We start from the raw sequence: 20,479 nt of genomic DNA, 5'->3' as shown, positions 1-20,479 counted from the left end.
AGGTGTCCTGAAGTTGGAGCATCATGACATTCCATGAAAACTTTCTTCCGAAGAGATTTGGGTACCAGTAATTTCCAATCATGGTCAGGATCAGAAGATGAAGTCGACTTCACCAGCTTGTAAAGTTTTCCCTCCCGTTCACACCACTTAACATATTTTTCTGGCACGGAACGGATTTTGTATAGAAGTTTTTCATACCATGGATCATAATCATCTTGAGTAACGTCAATATACGCTACCGCTCTTGATAAGGCATCGGGTACCACGTTCAATTTACCCTTACGATGAATTATTTCAAAATCAAAATTCTGTAATTGGAGAGACCACCTAGCTAAGCGACCTGAGGGATTTTGAGTTTATGAAGCCATAGAAGTGAAAAGTGATCCGTAATGACCTTGAATTTAACTCCTTCAACGTAACAACGGTGCTTCTGAATTCCCCATAAGACTGCTAAACATTCCAGTTCCGTGGTTGAAAATTTGGATTCCTGAGAAGTCAAGGCTCTGCTGGCATAAGCAATCACGTGTTCACCGTCCTCCAAATTCTGTGTCAACACGCAACCTATTCCCACCTGTGAAGCGTCACACTGCAAAATGAATTCCTTCGAAAAATCCGGACAACTGAGTATGGGCGTAGAAATCAGCAACTCCTTAATTCTCAAGAAAGCAGAATCGGCTTCCTCAGACCAGACAAATTTTTGGTGTTTGCGAGTTAGTTGACTGATGGGCGAAACTAGAGAAGCGAAATTTGGAATAAACCGCCTGTACCAACTGACCATTCCAATAAAACGACGAACCTCTTTGACTGTCTTCGGAGTTGGATAGTTCAGCATCGACTCAACTTTCTGCGGATCTGTTCGGAGACCATGTTCGTCGACAAGATATCCCAAAAATCTCAACTGACTCTTCACAAACTCACATTTGTTTCTGTTAACTGTCAACCCCGCTTGTAAAAGTTTATCAAAAACTTTTCGTAAAACTTCAAGATGTGAAGAGAAATCCTTGGTAGCTACAATGATATCATCCATATAAACAAAAACTGAGTTTTCCAATTCGGCCCCAAAAATAGTATCTACAAAACGTTGCATAGTTGCAGGAGCATTATGAAGCCCGAAAGGCATTCTATTGAAATGAAATAAACCCTTTCCTGGAACTGTGAACGCGGTTTTTTCTTTACTGGAAGGATCCAACAAAATTTGATGATATGCACTGTTCAGATCAATTGAACTCAAAACCCTAGCATCTCGTAATTTATCGAGTATACTATTGATGTACGGAAGTGGATAAGCATCTTTTTTTGATACCTGATTGACCTTCCTGAAATCTATACAAAAACGATATTCATTGTTCGGTTTTTTCACCATCACCACTGGACTGGACCAAGCAGACTTTGAAGGCTCAATAACCCCAAGCTGTAACAATTTATCAACCTCCTTATTTATCAATTCCTGAATATACGGAGAAACTGGATAATATCGCTGCTTTATAGGTAGAGCATCCCCTGTATCGATCACATGACAAACTCCCTTGGCACAACCTAAATCGCTTTTCATTTTACTGAAAAAATCGGTAACTAGCTCATTTAACTTAGACCTGTCCTCCACTCCAACCAGACATAAACCTAACAGATTTCCATTATCCCCAAATTCCCACGAATTATTTGAAAAAGAACCGACAATGTCCATCTGTTTACAAAAATCTATTCCTAAAATGATATCAACCTCAATATCTTCTACGACTAAAGCTCTAATAATTCTTACTTTACCTTCTAAGTCTATTGGAAGTAGGATAGACCCCAAAACTTTACATTCGTCTCCATTCGCAACCCTGACTTTAAAATTATTTTTTTCTAACCTAACAAGATTGCCTAACTTCAATAATTTAGGCCAGCCTTTATTACCTATAATCGTTTGCGCTGCCCCTGTATCTAAAAGTCCATAAAAATTGATTCCATGGATCTTCACATTAATATATGGACGGGGATCATCTTTAGATGTACAAAATATTGCATCTATTTTACTTTTCCGATATTGAACACTTATAAAATTTAACCATGCCCCCCAAGAATCGTTTTCCGGTTTATTCAATGAGGAGGTCCTAGAAGACCGGATACTTAATGACCTCCTGAGCCGTTTCCCCGAGGATTACAAGTACATTGAAACTTAGTTACATTCGGTTTTCCGCAGCGAAAGCAAAATTTTCGCGAACGAGATTTTGAACATTTAGAAAAACTATGTCCTACCTCTTTGCAATTCCAACACGTCAAGTTGGCAACATTAGTACTGGAAATATTATTTATTGAAAGCAATGGTCTTGAACTAGGACCGGCCAAATCGGTTTCAAGGACACATAACCTTCGATTGGGTACAGGACGACTTTCGGCTAAGTGTTTAGTTTTCTCTAATTTTTTACATTCTTGTAATAAAGAATCAACCGAATTGATATCGTGTAGACGTGAACCTAAACCGTGAATATAATAAAAATCTATATTTTGACGCAAAATTTCCAATTTTTCCGATTCAGTTGGAGAATGTGGCAGTCTCTTGAATAAATTCATCATTCGAGCAAAATAAGTACCAACCCCTTCGATAGCTCCCTGTACACTAGTACGAATCTCCTCTTTGAGATCTCTTTCGAATGAAAATGGCAAAAATTCTTCTTTCAAAAGTTTAACAAAATCAGACCAAGAATTAACATTATCTTTCACTAAACGATACCAAATTAATGCATCCCCAAAGAGTAAATCTGTAATAGAGTATTTCAGTTCCTCCTCCGACACTCCTCGTGATATCTTGTATTCTTCCACCCTCTCAAGAAAAGCATTCACTCCCAAACCTAATTTATCTTTTGAATTTCCACTAAACTGAATCCCCCATTTGTGTACCGGAACATATGCTCTGTGAGTAGTTTGATTATTACTTAAACTAGTGGATGAAGATGGCGTAATCACTAAGTTATTATCATTATTCTGTCTACTAGTACTATCACCCTGAGGTTTGCTAATAAAAATTTTATCATCTAATTTTGTTTCCAACTCATTTAATTGTTCGAACAAATTAGTAATAGAACTTCTAATTGTATCATTGGTTCCTCCTACATTTGTTAATCTCGTTAACCTGCCGTACAAGTGAAGTAACTTAGTATTGACATATTTCTGTTCTGTGCTCCCAACTGAAATATTTTTTTCCTCAAAATATTCCAATAAATTGACAACCTTTCTATTACAACAATCTACTTCAGAAACAGGATCTAAAGTCAAATTCTCATCAGTGACCAAGTCTCCCCAAGTTTCATTGTTCAGGTTCTCTTTTAGTTTTTTCCTCATAACCTCAACCGTGAGAGCCTGAGTATTCACCAAACCCCTAACCTTGAGTTCGTAAATCAACTCATCCCTAGCCAAACGATAAGGATCCATTATGTGAACTAAATATTGAACAAAATGACTATAACTATAACCGTAAAACAATATAAAATGTGAGTGTCCTTAAATTTTACTAAATATTATTACTATTATCCCGATTCTCGATAAATAAAAATGCTTTGTGGACAAAAACAAGCTGAAGGCTGATAGAAACTCGGAAAAAAATTGAAAATGTGCCAAGTTTTTTTTTCCCAACCTACAAAATACAGTCGATATATCATATACAGTTTCGAAAAAAATAAAAAATGATTTCAAATACAATTCATGAAATATTCCAAAAATTCAACTAACATAAAATTCACTAGAAATTAATTCAATACAGAACTCAAAAATCGGGCCCCACGTTGGGCGCCAATAAAACTGTTACGTGATTTTTGGCTTTTCTTAGTAAGCGATAAAACAGTTTAGGTGTATGCACCGACTAATATCTCAGTGGAGTCGGGTGTGGGTCTTATTATTAGTATTAGACACAAAAAATGGTATGAGAGGGCGCCAAGTGATTTGAAAAAATATAACATACACCTCTCTTAGAGTTGAAATCACTAAATCCAATTGGCTTACTTGCCAACCTATATGTTAGTTGAAATAAAAATATGTGAATGGTATAAATATGTCTCTATAATAGCACAGTAAATATTTTGTAACACAAATTATACAAAATTTAGAGGTTAAAGGCCAAAAAAAACTCTCGAGAGAAAGGTTCCAGAATAAAGTCGATAAAAATCAACCTTTATTTCAGAACGCAACTACTTATTCGTAAAACTAAATCAAGGTAACCAAATATAGGTATATATACATATATATATAAATTCTAGGAGGCTTTAAGAAAAAAATACTCGGCTTGTTCCCACACAGCAAGTGTTTTCCTTATGTGCGCGAATAGACAAAAAATAAAGAAACATCCACTGGGTGGTACTTATCAATGGATCCTTAAGCGAATTCTATCGGGACGTTCCACGAGATAGGGTGAGACTTCCTCCGTTCCCGTATCAGCTGTCTGATGTTTGATCCCAGACAAAGGAAAAATTATCCAATCCTTTTATCACCTCGAAGACTACCACAAAATCCTATTCCTCGGGAGAATTGGAAATACAAGTTGAAACAGTATCATAAAACGCCTAAAAAGTCATGGAAAGTGTTACGGTCTGATCTAAACAGAACGCGGTATAAAAAGGAATATAATTTTCCACAACTCACCTCATGTGCAAAAACCCGACGCAACCCTGAGACGTTGAATATTAATATTCTATAGACTTATCCTCTATTACTAAAGAAAATTCGGCGATATCCAGAAAATACTATAATCCAAAACGAACTTCGCCAATTTGGAATGCAATAGTGAAAAATCCGTTAATAACGATACATAATATGCACTATTCATCCAATCTATCCAAAATACACACAGTCACTGTTCGGTCGACCGAAACATCCGATACGGTTTTTTTTTTCCGTACCTACTTTTTTTTCCCATAAAATTCGCATTCCCAATTGAAATCGCTCATTTTGACCGGCGAACGAAATAAATGAATTCGCATGTGTGAGGAAATTCACTATACATACCGAGTGTTGTTTCGCGGCGGTACCCTAGTATTTTAAAACCTTTTATAATTCATTAAAACACGTTACAGATTTTATATCATTTCTAGAAAGATTTGAATTCGTTTTCTGATGGCATTCCAGGATAGCTTCCCAAATTTCTGCTGCCGCAGTTGTCGGTTGATTGGTTAAATCACCAACACTGACAAAAACACTTGGCAAGTTGACTTGGGTGTCACACCAATAGGTGGTTCGAATTATGTCTCACTTGCGTTTACTCAGTTATTTTCATCCGGTAATTTTGATACCAAAAAAATTAGGGGAAATATGATTGGTAGGTATAGTAGAAATATCAGTAATATCTTCACAGAAAAAGTACATGTTTGATCATAGACAATAAAATTACATGGCGTTATTGATCGGTTTCATAAAATGTTTGGCACTTAACAGTACTGGGGTTATTATTCTTCACTTCTCCACTTTCAGTATATGATTCTCCTTCCAATTCATCCCTAACTTTGCTGGTGTAGGGAATTTTGTTTGAAATACTTATGTCAGTAAATTTTTTTCAATTATTGGGATTCATAATTACTAAATAAATTATTATTATTAATCATACACACTTTGAAAGGTTTTTACATTCGAGATTGTTGCTGATTGCAAAATAATTTTCTATTGCACCATCACAACCAGTAAACCTTGAAGAGTGTGGAATGGAGTTTGAGACAATTACTTAAATATTGGTTTTGCTATGATAACCTGTTGGGAAAGTGATAACATATTCAACGCAGGACATATGAATGATAAAATATATCCATATTTGGACAAACAACTGAAAAATCTGAACAATCAATAATAATAATGATTATAATAATAATAATATGCCAGAGAGACGTATACTTACCTCGGGGTGGAACAACGCCACTAACAAGAGGCAACAGTAGTGAAAAACTCTCTCCGCGGCAAGTATCAGCACAAACTTCGACAGATCTGGTCATCGAAACTGTCGGGGAAGAACAAAGTTGCTGCAACAAATATGATGGCCGTTCCAATCTTACTCTACTCGTTTGGAGTAGTGAAGTGGACTCGGGAGAAGCTGCATCAACTCGACGTGAAAACCCGAAAAATGATGCATCTCTATAGGAGTTTGCATCTCAAATCGTCCGTTCCACGGTTGTACTTCCCCCGACAACAGGGAGGCCGTGGACTTTTGAGTTTGGAGTGTCTACATGACAGAATGGTACTGGATGCAGCCTGTAAAGTCGTCAGGAATTCGGATCCTCTTCTCTGCATGGTCCGTGACCATGAAAGAGCAGGAATTGGAGCATTTCTCCTTAGGGCAGCTCCCCCAGCAGCTGATGAACTCGGTATAGTTTTCGACTCTGAACGAGATGACCACAACTCCGTCAACGAGTTGGAATCCGTTCAGCAAAAAGCTCAGATAAAAGCCGCAGAGATCACTTTACTTCTGCGGAGACTCAAGGATAAGCCAATGCATGGGGTCTTCTTCAATAACATTGGAGACCTTGGCTTATCAAAACGCCTGACGTTCGATTTTCTCAAGTCGAGTGGGCTGAAGTCGTAAACTGGCTTGCCAGAATGGTGTCTTCAACAACTCAGTCTACCGCAGTCGCGTGATGGTTATAGAGGTTCCTGACACAAGGTGCAGGGCCTGCCGCGAGGCGCCCGAAACCCTAATGCTCTTGCTATCAGCATGTCCAGCATATGGGTCTTGGCCTACGTCCATCGACCTAACGCGGCCCTAAGAGTGCTATATTACCATCTACGGCACTCTTACGGTATTGACGAGACACCGGTGTCGCCCTACGCTCCGGGGGATATTGAATCCGTTGTGGGGAACGAGAAGTGCCGAATTCATTGAAACTATTCGTTCCCCACCATCAGACTCATGCAAGCTAATAAGCCTGATGTAGTCCTTCTCGACCACAAGACCAAAACGATATTTGTCGTGGAGTTTTCAGCTCCTGGCGAGACGAATATCATCAAAAAAGAGGAGGAAAAACAGATAAAATATCGAGATTTTCTCTTTGAACTCCGCAGACCATATCCAGACCACTCTGTCAAGATGGTTGTTCTGATTATTGGAGTTCTTGCCAGAAATCTTAGCCGGACAGATGCAGAAGGCTGTTATTCTTGGCTCGCTGTGCTTGCTCTGGGCACATGATTCTCGGACCCAATGATGTCTTACCCCACAGTGTGGGGAGTGGTCGTTGGTTGATAATACTGGAGCGCCCTCGCGAATGTATCGGGGCTTCGGGGGATAGGGCCTGACCACCGCAAACTACGGTTAAAAAATTACCTTTATTACTTACCACAATATCAAGTTTCAATTAAAAAAAAAGCTTGGTAAAAAAAAGGTGAGAGTTCAGTTTTCTTTCAACACCAGGAAGAGAGAAACTTACTACAAACTAAACTTAAAACTAAAATATACTTACTGACTAGTAATAGTGAACGAGAAGACGAGAGAAAAGCAAGAGAAAAAAAAGATGAAAGAGAAACACGACCTACTGTAGTCGGTTATCTTGTAAGTATTCATGTTACTAGCAGTATTACATGAAAAACTACGATTGTAAATGTCCTTTCTATGTCGAGAAATGGTGATAAAAAAGTTTGTCGAGTATTTCTATCATGTATGTCTTTTCTATATATTACTTTATCATGGAGATAGTTGGGTTGCTTGTATTTCAAAAGTTTGTAGAAGTAGCAAAGGATGTGTATTTTACGCCTGTTGGACATATTGAGCCATTCATTTCTTTAATTTCATGGAAAATTCTCTGCCTGCCAAAAATAAGTCTCAAACAGCAGTTCTGGATTTTCTGAATACGCTAAATTTCCATGCCATCTAAACATAGCCCATGAACAATATCGCAATAGTTGAATTGGGAAAGCACTAATGAATCACACAACATTTTTTTACATCTTGGCCTAAATAGTGCTATATGGGTAAATCATCTGCGAGCTAGTGTAACTTCTTTTCAACATAATATTAACCTGTTACTTGAATCTCAGTTTTTTATGTAGTATCAAACTCAAATTCTTTGCACTCTCACTAAAAGGTATTGTGTCATTTTCCATCCTAAGTATAAAATTATAGATATATCATTCCTAACATTGTCATTACATTAATGTCATTACGTTATGAAGTAAATTCAAATTCGAAATCAATCACGAAAAGTTGCAACGTGTATCGAATTTATCCAATTTTAATACAATATGGCAACGCGTCCTATGCGGTATCTACTCACTACCTGCACAATACTTTTCAGTTTTCAGTTCCTTCTTTGTCTGATCATCGTCATGCCTTTTTAACTACAAAACTGTTCCCACGCTTTTATCAGGCTTGTACTTTTATCGCTTTTTTATTTATACACAAAAACTGTTTATAAACTTTTCCTTTATCGTTTTGCACTCGACTTGATATATTATCAAAGAATGAGAGTTTTTTATCTCCGACAGTTATTGGAGTGTTGTAATTGGTTAGTTTGAGATAAGATTTTGATACTTCATCTAGTTGCACAGAAAAAGGTCAGTTATTTATGTAAATAACAATTTTCAATGAAATAATTGTTGTGTATATCTATTTGTTTATCTGAAATTTATTTGAGAGGTTCGATTACAAGTGAATTATACAACTGGCCGAAAGTAACAAAAATTCCCGGAGAAATGTTATACTCATGAAACCAAACCAAAATTCACTTCTCAAATGGTCGGCCTTCAAATCACACAGTTTAAGATTTATATTAATGATATCAAAGACACGATTAATAATATAGTATTCAACGAGCCGGAAATGTGTCCATCATTCATGAAAATTAGGTTTGTCGAATCTCGCCTTCAGCGAGAAGAAAACTATACTTTTTCTATAACTTATAACAAGAATATTCAGAAATGAGATTTATTAGTAAAGGATATCCTGAATCGGAGTAAAACCATTGAATTTTATAACATGAATTAATCTACGGAACATTGTGTTGAAAAATAAAAATAATAATTTTAGTTGGGTCCCCGAGATTGAAAAAAAACCACAACTACTCCAAGAAAAAACTAACATATAACTGTGACAAAGTTTTCAATTACTCTCATTTTGTTGTTAAATAGGTAAGGCTTTTTTTTGACAATTATCAATTTTTTTCATCACATTATATATTTTTGGTGGGATACACTTGTTTTCACTTGCCGAGTACCAAATGAAATGTCTGTTCAATTAACAAGTTTGTGATTTGAGAACATATTATTTCGAAGTAGAAAAGTTTCAGGAATTATTTATCGTTGGAAACAATTAAAACACTACTGTAAAGTTATGAATATGCTCATATGGTCAATTGTGATTGCTTCGAAGATGTGAGTAAAAAAAAATCTGTTTTTCCGTTAATCAGCTGTCCGTTCCATACGAACGACAACTCTCAGAAGTTGGGAAACTTGTGCGAGCTAAGGACTAACGAGGTCTTACCGTTTAACGTGTGATTCCTAACACGGTTGCAAAATCATTCCAGCTGCAACCAGATAAATTCTCTCGAGAAAAATATCTGGTCGAGGCGGGAATCGCGGCCAATTCCACAACAAGTTATGAGACATTTTGGTTACAGTTCATGCCCAGAACTGTGACCAATGTTGTTCCTCAATGTAGGTACTATACTGGGTCCACATCTCTTTACTATCTACATGAATAGTTTGTTTTTCCTAAATACATCTGGCAAACAATCAGTATCGCTGATGATATTCTCATTTTATATACTTCTTCAACTTGGCAAAACATGAAATAAACCGTTGAACATGATTTTCCTGAAATTTCAGAATAGTCTCAATTCAGTAAATTGACTGGTACTTACCTTCATTATGTTAGCCGATTACCAAGTCTCGGCCCCTACAAGGTATGTTCGAACGAAGAAATCATTTCAGCAATATCGATGAAATAACTTGGTGTAACGATACATCGAAATATGAGATAGGACCTACACATTGAAGGGCTTCTCAGAAAATTAAGGTGTTGAAGACTTTATGGACATCACACAATTAAAAATAATTCATTTCTCGCTAATACAGTCACAACTTCCATACGGAATTTTGGGATGGAGGGTGTTAGTGATTGTTTTGTAGAAAATGTTAATGTAGTTCAAAAATCGATCATGAAACTAATATTTGGCAAGACGCGTGATTCTTGTAGCCATCTTTTATATAAAGAAGCCCCAATCATGGATATCAGACAACTAGGTATTCTGTATGAAAATATTATTATTCAATAAAAATGGAAAAATTACGAGTTCACGAACATGGTCACAATCCGCGAAAAAACGGTGTTACATTTCTATCCCGATGTGAGAAAACGATCGAGATCGGATATAAGTACGTACCTCATGAAACAAAAATAGTTCAACTGGCTGAATTCTTAAAATGAGGTGTGATATGTTTAGCAAAATTATAAATTCCCAAATGAGTTTAGAAAAAATATAAAAAAGAGACCAATCTGCCTCCTGATTATGTACTCTTACAGAATTGTGAAATTTACCCTACATGTGACTCTTTGAAAATTTACCTACATGTGTCCTTATTGAAAAACCCAAATATGTCCTTACATTGATCTGTCACTATATCACGTACAAGCAGTTTTGAACTGCTTCTGTGATTTTTCTGTTTATTTGTTCTCTTGTATGTGTCATATTGTTTGTAATATTTATTTATTTATACAAATAAACATTATTATTACCTAACCTAACCTAAGTTTGCGCTGGTCAGGCCATATCCCCCGAAGCCTCGATTCAGGAGGGCGCGCCAGTATTATTATTATTATTATATAATCTAAAATTATCAAACATTCATCCCGAAATGAAAGTTTCCGAATAGCTGAATTAAATATTTCCAGCAAATTTCAATACAACGTTCTACGTCAAAGAAACTTCAAACATTACTCAAAAACTTGATGACGGTGACTAATTTTTTTTTAAACAAATTATCGAATCAACTCCACCATGTCGTGCTTTCAATATGAAGAGCAAATAATTACATCTAAACAAAGCTCACAATTTCCCACAAACACTTCAACTCATTCTCAAAAACAAACAATGTAAATACTCTATTTCATTCATTCTAAAGCAAACTGTAGCAATCTCATCCCATCGTATTCTCCCATTCAACCCCAAAGAAAAACTTGGTAAAAGAAATTGGTTAACAATCTACTTATAATCTTTTGACAAACATCACCCACCACCCACTTGTTCTCAAGATTGTTGTTCTGTCTCTGTCTGGCATACTTAAAAGGTGGCAATAGTGGATTTCACATCCGTACGGGCCACACGACTCGATGATGAGAAACAGTGGCGTATAAAAAGGATTTTCCTTGTAGAAATTTATATTATATTTACAGTTCTCACAAGTCTCTTGACGACTACTGCGGGTTGATCGTAAGGGAGCAGCTGACATTAATTTTAAAAGATTATCATCGATTAATATTATTGAACTGAATAAATGAAAACTAAATAATATTTATTTTGATAGAAGACGAATTCAAAAGATTTTTATTTCTTCGCACCGATGGTCTACGAGTATATTTTCAAAAGTCTTCGCATCGTCATCATAGTAATGCATAACAAACACACAAAAATAATCCAAGGTGTAGAAAAACACTGACGAATGTACTGGAATGTTCATTATGAATTCAAATATGAGCGCATCGAATGGCAGCATTCAAAGATTAGTTCGAAGACTAGTTCCAAGAGTAGGAGAAGCGACGAGGTTGAAAACAATAGTAAAAAGTGAGATAATGAAATAATTTTTGAATTATTGAATAAATCTCTCAAATCTGATCAAACATAACATTGACAATGGAAAGCCGCATAGACCACATTGCTGATAGCGGCGGCATAAGTCCTTCGAAAGAAATGAAGAAAAGAAGGAAGTTTGATAGTGAAGGGTGAATACACGAGCAAATAACTGCGACGAGATGACTGTCATTAAATCAATTTCAGTAAAGAAAACAAGGTATGGTAAATTGGTTAAGGTTGAGGAAGCATAAAATAAAACCAATGTTCAAGCCCACCAGGAAAACATATATCCACTATCAGCTGCGGGGGTATATAAAATACCATGCACCTGCGAAAAAGTTTATATCGGTACCACCAAAATATCCATGGGTACAAGGCTAAGTGAACATCGGATAAACTGTAGATTAGGTCGAATAGATAAATCGCCAATAGCGGAACACGCGCTTAGTGCAGGAGATCACACGATACTGTTTGAAGATATGAAACTACTCGCCCCCGATCATCCACCACAGTCGGGTTGTATGGGAAGCCATAGAAATTCATAAACATATGGAAAACTAAGGCTTAGCCCACACTTAAAGATGCTAAAGTGGCAATAGTGCAATGCAATGGTACGTCATTAACAGATAATAACACTTTGATCAATAGCAAAGTATCAACAAGAGACTACCTGAGTCAACATAAATACAATCTACGAACAAGAAATCACCCGTCATCAAGATGAGTTAACCTCTGAAGAAGCCAGCCACTCGTTTTGGCGACACGTTAGGATGCAGTTCCAAACTACGACGGCCTTTAAACCCGAAGGAAGATAGTAACACTGAAAACAAGGTATGTTGATGCAGCAATTAGGACTGCAAGGAATAAAAATGAGAGAGAAGTTCAAAGAATAAAACACAAAACAAAGAGAAAGAAGGAAGGGAAAATAAGAACAGGATAGAAAAAAAAATTTGAAATGAAAAAAGACCAAGAAATATTTGTGGAACAGAGTAATAGGAAATGAAAAGGAAAAACTGAAAGGAGGAACCAGATATGAAACCAAAAGAAATGTAAGTCACGAATTGAGAGTGCTCCATTTTTTGGTAAAATGACATCTCAGAGAAATTATCTTCCAAAAATATCATAGAAATTGACTAACAAGCGGAACATAAAGAGTGAGATAAAATCAACAAACATATCTCGATGAGTAGAATTGGAATATCTGGTAAAATGAATCTATTAAAGACACTCCTCCCACACCAGAACAAAATACAATCTCTTGTTGCGCTTTTCGCTAAGTGAGTTAGCATCATCACCAGATGAGGTATAGTCATCTCCTTACTTGATTAGCAAAACGCGCGTCAAGATAAGGTATTTCTTTCTGATGTGAGAAAAGTGTTTTTGATAGGACACACATATTATCGAAGATATGAAAATGAAATTAGACGAATCATAAAAAAAGGAGGGACGGATTTAGGCGAACTCAAAAACTAATCCAAAGAAATCCACATTTCATCCCCTTTGAGCTAAGTACACACATATTAACGCATACAGATTTACCATTGGTGGCTAGGTGATAACTTGAATTCTCCAATTTTCGATTCAGCAGCCAACACCAACAGATGTAACTAAAATAGAAAGGCCATGGCACTGATTTCTCTGCGAAGTTATTTACAACGAATACTAGGAACAGGTATACCAGACCCAACTCAGGAACCGATTCCAACAAAATGAGCAGATTGGAGTCCATCGATAAGTTAAAGGACAACAAGCTTCAAGTTTCATAAAGATACAGGCTGTATTGATTGCAACTTTCGCTAGAGCTCCTGAAAGTTGCTTCTGAAATGAACATATTTCATAATTGCCAAGCTATAAGAAGGTATTGATCACCGACCTTCGAAAGAAGATGAGAGCACCTGAAACCATAAAGAGAGAGAAGTTGATATAGACCGGATCGACAATAGATACCAAAGTGGATCTATGGGCTACAGATTAGATAAGAAGAAACTAGAAAGAATATAAGAAAAAGAAGAGTTTCTTATTTTTGCCCGTCTTTCTAATTTGATAGAAATTCTGTAATTTATTTTTTCTAAAAAATTTACTTGGACTACCATTGACTGTACAAGCTGAGTCTGATTATTTCTTGAATAATTTTTTGGCAAGTTTACCAATGTAGAACAAAATTCCCTAACGCTTCCCTTGTTTCTTGAAGATTCAAATAAGCTAGGGGTTTGTAGCTCCATAGAAAGTAATGATTCAGATTAATCAGGCTAATTTCTTGAAAACAATAAAATTTGAAGCTACCTTATCTGTTGGCAACACGTTGAGAAATACTCAAACGGACAACTGTCAACAATGATAAGAAATAACAATATACTTACCCATGATCGCGAAATACTCAATAAATGTATAAGTGAAGATAGTGTTGGATGTATCTGAAATATTCAAGTTTACTTGGACATCTGGTCATACTTCCTGTACTTATATGAACAAGAAGAGTAATTCAATAAATGCAACCCATTTTTTTTGCAGACAGGTATGACCTCAATCTAGACTGAGTACAGAAAGATATAAATATTTTTTCAGAATGATTATAATTCAATGAGTTCATAAATAAAATACAACAATAACCAGTTGGAATGAAAAAATATTCTTGCATAGAATCTATTTTCCACTAATAAAGATATAATTTAGGCACATAATCAATTAAAAATCACTGATTAATTAATTTAAATTATCGATGAGTGAAAGTTACTATAATGACAATGTGTCATTTATTTAAGGAGCGAGGAGTGATTTAGATAAACTATACTGTTTATTCGAAAATTACACTTTCAATATAGTTCGAAAATAATCACGATGGATTTTTCATCAGTACAGAAAATATTTATTAAAACTTTCCGTTGACTCATATTTGAAATTGCATGAATTCCCATTATCAGCAAGAATCATTTCGCATCGAAATTTAATAATGAAAATGCTGGCGACTGGAGCAATTATAACTAGATCAAGTTCACCTTCTATCATAGTATGTACCGCCCATGCTTTTCAACCTGAAGAACTTACATATTAACAGTTATTTCCCATGTCTCACTATATTCACCTCGATCCGTGGGAACTTGGCATGCCTCTACAGATATTTCACATGGCTCGATTTACCCTTTGCAATGTTGCCAGATTCACTCCCATGAAAGTCTATTATGTTTAAATTACCAGTGAGTGCCATTAGGATTTATTACCTTGCAAGAAATTTGCTTTTATATGCATAGATTAAAATATTCATCATTAGTTTTCTATTTAACAATAATTGACAAAATATTTTTCAAGGAGGTGTATCAGCTCTGATCTTCTATTACTGTATTGCTTTGTATAACTTGAACCAGTGAAAGATTCAACAATTTGATATTTATTAGACATATATATTATTTGTTATTTTTTATAAGAATATTTGTTTGGTCAGTAATAAAAATTTCTGCGTTTCAAAAATGTTGGACTGAGTTCATGAACATTTTTTCTGTTCGAAATCAAGATAGATTTATTCCGTACTTAAAGAGTGCATATGTTAGTAAATAATTTTTTATGGAGTGTAAAACTCGTGAAATAGAAATTCTCATGGGAAATCACCCAATCTTTATTGTCAAGAAAATGCAAAATGTCAAATTTTTTTCTGTTCGAAATCAAGATAGATTTATACTTGTAAAATTCATGTCAGTAAATATTTTTTTATAGAGTGTAAAACTCCTGAAATACAAATTCATATGACAAACCATCTAATCTTAATTGTCAAGAAAAATGCAATATCTGACAACAGCGCATGTCTGAGTTTACCCTGTACAATGCACTGACCAGAAAAGAAAAGGACACCCTCTGACCAGCGTAGTGGTGGGGATGCGTATTCCCACGATGTGAAGGAATGTCTTCTCCTGGTTTTTAACAACAACAATCATTCGCTGGATGTCAATTGATCCAGTAGAAGGTCTTCGGGTCTAAGGTCAGTGTCTTGAGTTTGTGAAGTGCAAAGACTATGAAAAGTTTGAATGAACCAAACATTTCAGGATATTGAAGTGGAATTTGTAAAATATTTATGAAATTGTGAAGTGACGTTTTGAAAAAAATTACAAAAAATAACCATTTCTTTGTGATTAGAAACAAGTGGACAAAAAGTGATTTTTTTAACAGTGTTGGATTGAAATAATACAGCCGTTTCTTTCAGCACAAGGTAAGGACATCATTTTTTTATCTTTATAGATTCTTGAAATACCGAAAAATACCTAGAATCAATAAACCTTTGGTTTTATTGCTGTATTATGCTGCACTATTCGGCATACAATCACACAAAATCATAATATTTTGTTGGCAATTCATTAACAAGAGTAATTTGACAAATAATTTACATGAAAATTCTTGATGGAAAATGAGTTCAAAAAACTCACATAGAAATAATAATCATATACCTACCGAATTAATTGTTTGAAATAACTAGTCATTGGTAAATACATTTTGTATAAAAGAGTTAACAGTACTATGAAATTGACATCCATTTTTCTGAAGGAAGAAAATATGAATTATTGTTATTATTTATCACTAAAAGTTCAATTATTGAAATTGTAGTTGAGGTTTGTATGGTAGGCTATGTGAAGTATCATTAGGTATTTGTTATTTAATAATATCTTCAGGAACACTCTAAGTGAACTCAGGAAAATTAAAATGAAAATTATATTTTATTCATTTAATAATTTTGTAATTTAATCTTTTTTTTTCAGCTTGGGAAGATCTTCCCGAATATGCCTATTAGTGAGGACGAATTTGACTACAATAGATCGCAGGAGCCCCAGTCAACCATGTCGAAAGCAGAGTTGAGAAAAACACACAAACCAATAATGGAAAAAAGAAGGAGAGCAAGAATCAACAACTGTCTCAGCGAGATAAAGACTCTTCTCCTAGAGGCAATGAATAAAGATGTGAGTTTACTTAAGAAAATATCATTATTATTATTATTATTAGGAATATCATATACTTTTTTTCACGTTCTGATTTGGAAATCGAAGATAATTTAAATATTATGATATGTAACTTCTTTTTATCGGCATGCAATCACATGAATGAAAAAATAAAATAAAAAAGATTTTTAGATCAAAGTTTAATAGTATCAACAATTTTTCCCTACGTAGATGTTGTGTCTATACCCCTTCAATTGATCTAAAGGAGGTGCTAAAATCATGTCATCATTATATTTCCTTCTATTTGGATATATCTAGAATTATATTAAATAGTCGATTGAATCGCAAAGTAACAGTTTCAATATTCAACAAGTGCAATTGAAAAATTTTTTTTCCATCTATCTTTCGAAGGTTCACAAAAAAAACTTTTCTAGAAAGTTACATTTCACTAACATTTCAGGAAAATTCATTAAAAATTACCTACGTTGGTTATTGAAATTTGAAAGATTTTATAGAATTTCCGTAATATTTTATGGAATAATAATACTCCGAATGGATTTTCGCCTTATTATTTATTGAAGATATAAATAATTTTTTTCGTCAATTATATTTATAATACAAAACAACAGTTTCCTTCACTAATATCAGCAATTTTAATTTATTTCATGAACTGCATGTGCAAATGTAATTTATGAAATCGGTATATCAATAATCTTCGTTGACTTTGTATAAAAGTCTAAAATTGTGCGAGCTAAGGATTAACAAGGCCTAACCTTTTGATGTGCGATTCCCGGCACGGGACGGATATAGGCAGTGAAAATCGATCGTCCAGCTTGTAGGCTCAAATCACCGTTTCACCTAAGGGTCGATAGAATGAGTAGAACAAACCACTCATGCCAACCCAACCGGCTATCGTGAATGCACGATATATTGAAAGTATTTTCATATCAATTGAAAATCCACATTCACAAATTTTTCAATTCTACAATTATTTTCAGTTTTTTATAATGAAATGCATGAGATATTCTCAGTGGTTTATTTATCTTGAACTTGCTCAATGTTGTTGCGTATGTCCTTTATTCAGTATTTTTTCAATTAACTTTATACCTATCAGTACAAAGATAAATGGATGGTGTCATCAGAATTATCTCTCTATCATCGAGATCTGATGTTAGTTGTGAATACTGATATTATTTTGTTTCATCTGAAATAATCACTTAATAATTTCTACCCATTTCATGAAATGTTTTTGAGCCTAATATCACAATATTTTGTTCGAGAACTGTAGGTGTATTTTCCATTTTAAGATTTATATTTTCATACCTAGGATGTCCTGTGAATTGCATTCGTTTTGTTATTTTCAAGATTATATGCAGATGATGTATTTCACACAATATAGATTATTAAGGGCATTGATGTTCATCGGAAACAGTAGAAATTCAAGTGTGCTTGCCAAGTGTGTGTGCCAAGTCACAGCATAACAGTACATTATTGTGAATGATTATATATTTTCACACTATTGACGAACAATATCACACAATTGAAATTCTATTTCATCCTCAATAATCTATTAATGATCCATTTTAAGTATATATATTATGACATTATCCTTCATCATAATTTTTCTTCACCTACAGTTTGATATGGGAATCTTTCATCTTGTATTTATTGTTAGCTTTCTAGTTCATAGTGATAGGACAATAAAAACCACAAAAGCTTGAACAGTGAACTTTCTTCTACTTTATGAGTGCTATACCCGATTTTACTTCCGCAGATGTACATTAGTAGCCTGATGCTCATAGTATGTACTACTTTTGCCTTATGCTCTTTATATGAACACGAAAGAATTTTCAGTTTCCCATTAAGGCCTTCGACAATTTGTTTTGTCATTTATCGTGAACGTATTTTAAGATGATAAAATAATTTATAATCTATTTGGCATACGGTAGTATGCAATTACTACCTATGATATATAAGTATCTATATCAAAGAGACTTTTTTAGTTTGAACATATATTTCGTAGATTATACCAAATATTTTCTCAAAATTTGACGAAGTAATTTTTTTCTAGCCTTCCCGTCATTCGAAATTAGAGAAAGCTGATATATTGGAAATGGCGGTCAAGTTTCTCCAGAATGTCCAACGTCAACACCTAGCTCTTGCCATGGCTAACGATTCTTCTGTGCTGAGAAAATTCAAGAATGGTTTCAACGAATGTGCCTCAGAAATAGACAAGTACATGGGACAAGTAGACGGGACTGACAGCACAATTAAACAAAGAGTATCCAGCCACCTTCAAAAATGTATAGGAGGAATCGAGCAGGTTGCCCAATTCAATTTTCCAGGATTCAATAACTTTCCCTTCATCGGCGGTAATACTATAATAACCACTACTCCCAATCAAGCAGAAACAGCAAGTAATATGGACGCCCGTGATGATCAGAATAACAATCCTAGAATTCAAATACCACAAGGTATCCAGCTCATTCCCAGTAGGCTTCCTAGTGGCGAGTTAGCGCTGTTAGTTCCGAACTCTAGCAATATGCCTTATTTTCCGACAGCTGTTAATACTAGTTCACAACGTTCGAGTGCGTTTGCAACAGTGATACCACAATCTACTGTAGCAGATCAACAAATTCCTAAACCTCTCAGTCCCCCTGTGAGTCCGATCAGTCAAGACGAACTGAGATTCAGAAATCCTTCACCACATGGCTTTAGACCAGTTATTCCAGCTAATAAAGTTAGGAATTACTCAGAAGATCACCAAGTGCCGCAAATATCTTCCACAGTATCCGGAGATAAACAACAGTTTTCTCAACCTTCAGAAGTGAAAACCGTGAAGTTTCCCATCAACAAATTTTGTGATAAGGACAGAAAAGTCGACTCGTCTAAAAAAATTGTAGAACCTCTCTGTATAATTACCAATCAAGCAGAAAGATACAAACAAGCTCAAATGAAAGAAGACTCTGCTTATTATGAAGAAAATGTGAAGCATGGTGTCAAACGAAAGTTTTCAGAAACTCAAGGTCTTCTGACAGTTACTCAACATGATTTCAGTTTTCCACCTCCACCAAAAATAATAAAGACACAACTCGTTACTCCAACTACAGGCATTACGTATGATAGCGACTCATCTTCAGATTCCAGATCGGATTTCAAGACAAATATTAGAGCTGAGAGCTCTCATAGAACTGAATCGTCAAGTAATCCTGATAAGCCATGTGGCTCAAGAGACAATAATTTTGATGGTAATAATGATATGTGGAGGCCTTGGTGATATTTGTTTATTAACTACTGTGATGTTTTTAGAATTAAGTTTACATGCTCAAGTTCAAGCTTTAATGTAATATAGTACAAACGTGCTTGAAAGGTGAATAAATGTTAAGTTCCTGAATGGTAGTGTTGAGATTGACTGAACTTTATGAAGTTTTTCGAAATATATACATTTTTATAATGTTTGTTGGTTTTCATTTGAGTAAAAAATGACATATAAAATAGTGTTGAATATTCCATTTAAGATGTATGTTTCACCGAAAGTGAATTTGAAATTTTACTTGTTATCTCATGATAACCAAGTTGGGAATAACTGCTTTCCTATTACAACCAATCTGCAAGAACAAAACGAATAAAATTATATTTGAATCATTTATAGGGCTAGAAAAAAAAGAATAACTAGAACACAATTGAAAAGATAAATCATCCAAATAATATATTTGCATTTTAATTGAAATGTAAGGAAAGAAAGGAAACTCAAGGATAATATGTTGAAATTTTGAAAATTTTTTTGAAATTTTTGAAGTAAAATGATTGGAAAGGAAAAGAGTA

The 20,479-nt window shown here is 34.8% G+C and overlaps 1 protein-coding gene and 1 long non-coding RNA gene across 3 annotated transcripts; one reads left to right on the top strand and one right to left on the bottom strand.

The window, feature by feature from the left end:
- Positions 1-3,239: 3,239 nt before the first annotated feature.
- LOC141484796 (uncharacterized) lies at positions 3,240-5,042 on the bottom strand. The gene is made up of 2 exons (XR_012466801.1): positions 4,618-5,042; positions 3,240-4,538 (listed from the first exon to the last, which is right to left on the bottom strand). It is a non-coding gene; the product is annotated as an uncharacterized lncRNA (long non-coding RNA).
- A 10,493-nt stretch (positions 5,043-15,535) lies between these two features.
- Positions 15,536-20,110, top strand: LOC111511415 (uncharacterized). 2 transcript variants are annotated; one of them, XM_074180189.1, is made up of 3 exons: positions 15,536-15,933; positions 16,478-16,675; positions 18,726-20,110. In XM_074180189.1, exons 2-3 carry the CDS (start codon positions 16,499-16,501, stop codon positions 19,929-19,931), a joined length of 1,383 nt encoding a protein of 460 aa, XP_074036290.1. In that variant the 5' UTR covers positions 15,536-15,933; positions 16,478-16,498; the 3' UTR covers positions 19,932-20,110. The 2 variants fall into 2 exon arrangements, with proteins under 2 accessions (XP_074036290.1, XP_074036291.1); XM_074180190.1 differs by lacking the exon at positions 15,536-15,933 and adding an exon at positions 16,062-16,203.
- The last annotated feature ends 369 nt before the right edge of the window (positions 20,111-20,479 follow it).

Source organism: Leptinotarsa decemlineata, unplaced genomic scaffold, assembly GCF_025532065.1.
Source record: "Leptinotarsa decemlineata unplaced genomic scaffold, Ldec_3_MD MMD2_tig00026294_RagTag_RagTag, whole genome shotgun sequence".
Classification (NCBI taxonomy): domain Eukaryota; kingdom Metazoa; phylum Arthropoda; class Insecta; order Coleoptera; family Chrysomelidae; genus Leptinotarsa; species Leptinotarsa decemlineata.
The sequence above is the reverse complement of the archived record's forward strand: the minus strand, read 5'-3'. Positions and strand labels throughout refer to the sequence as shown.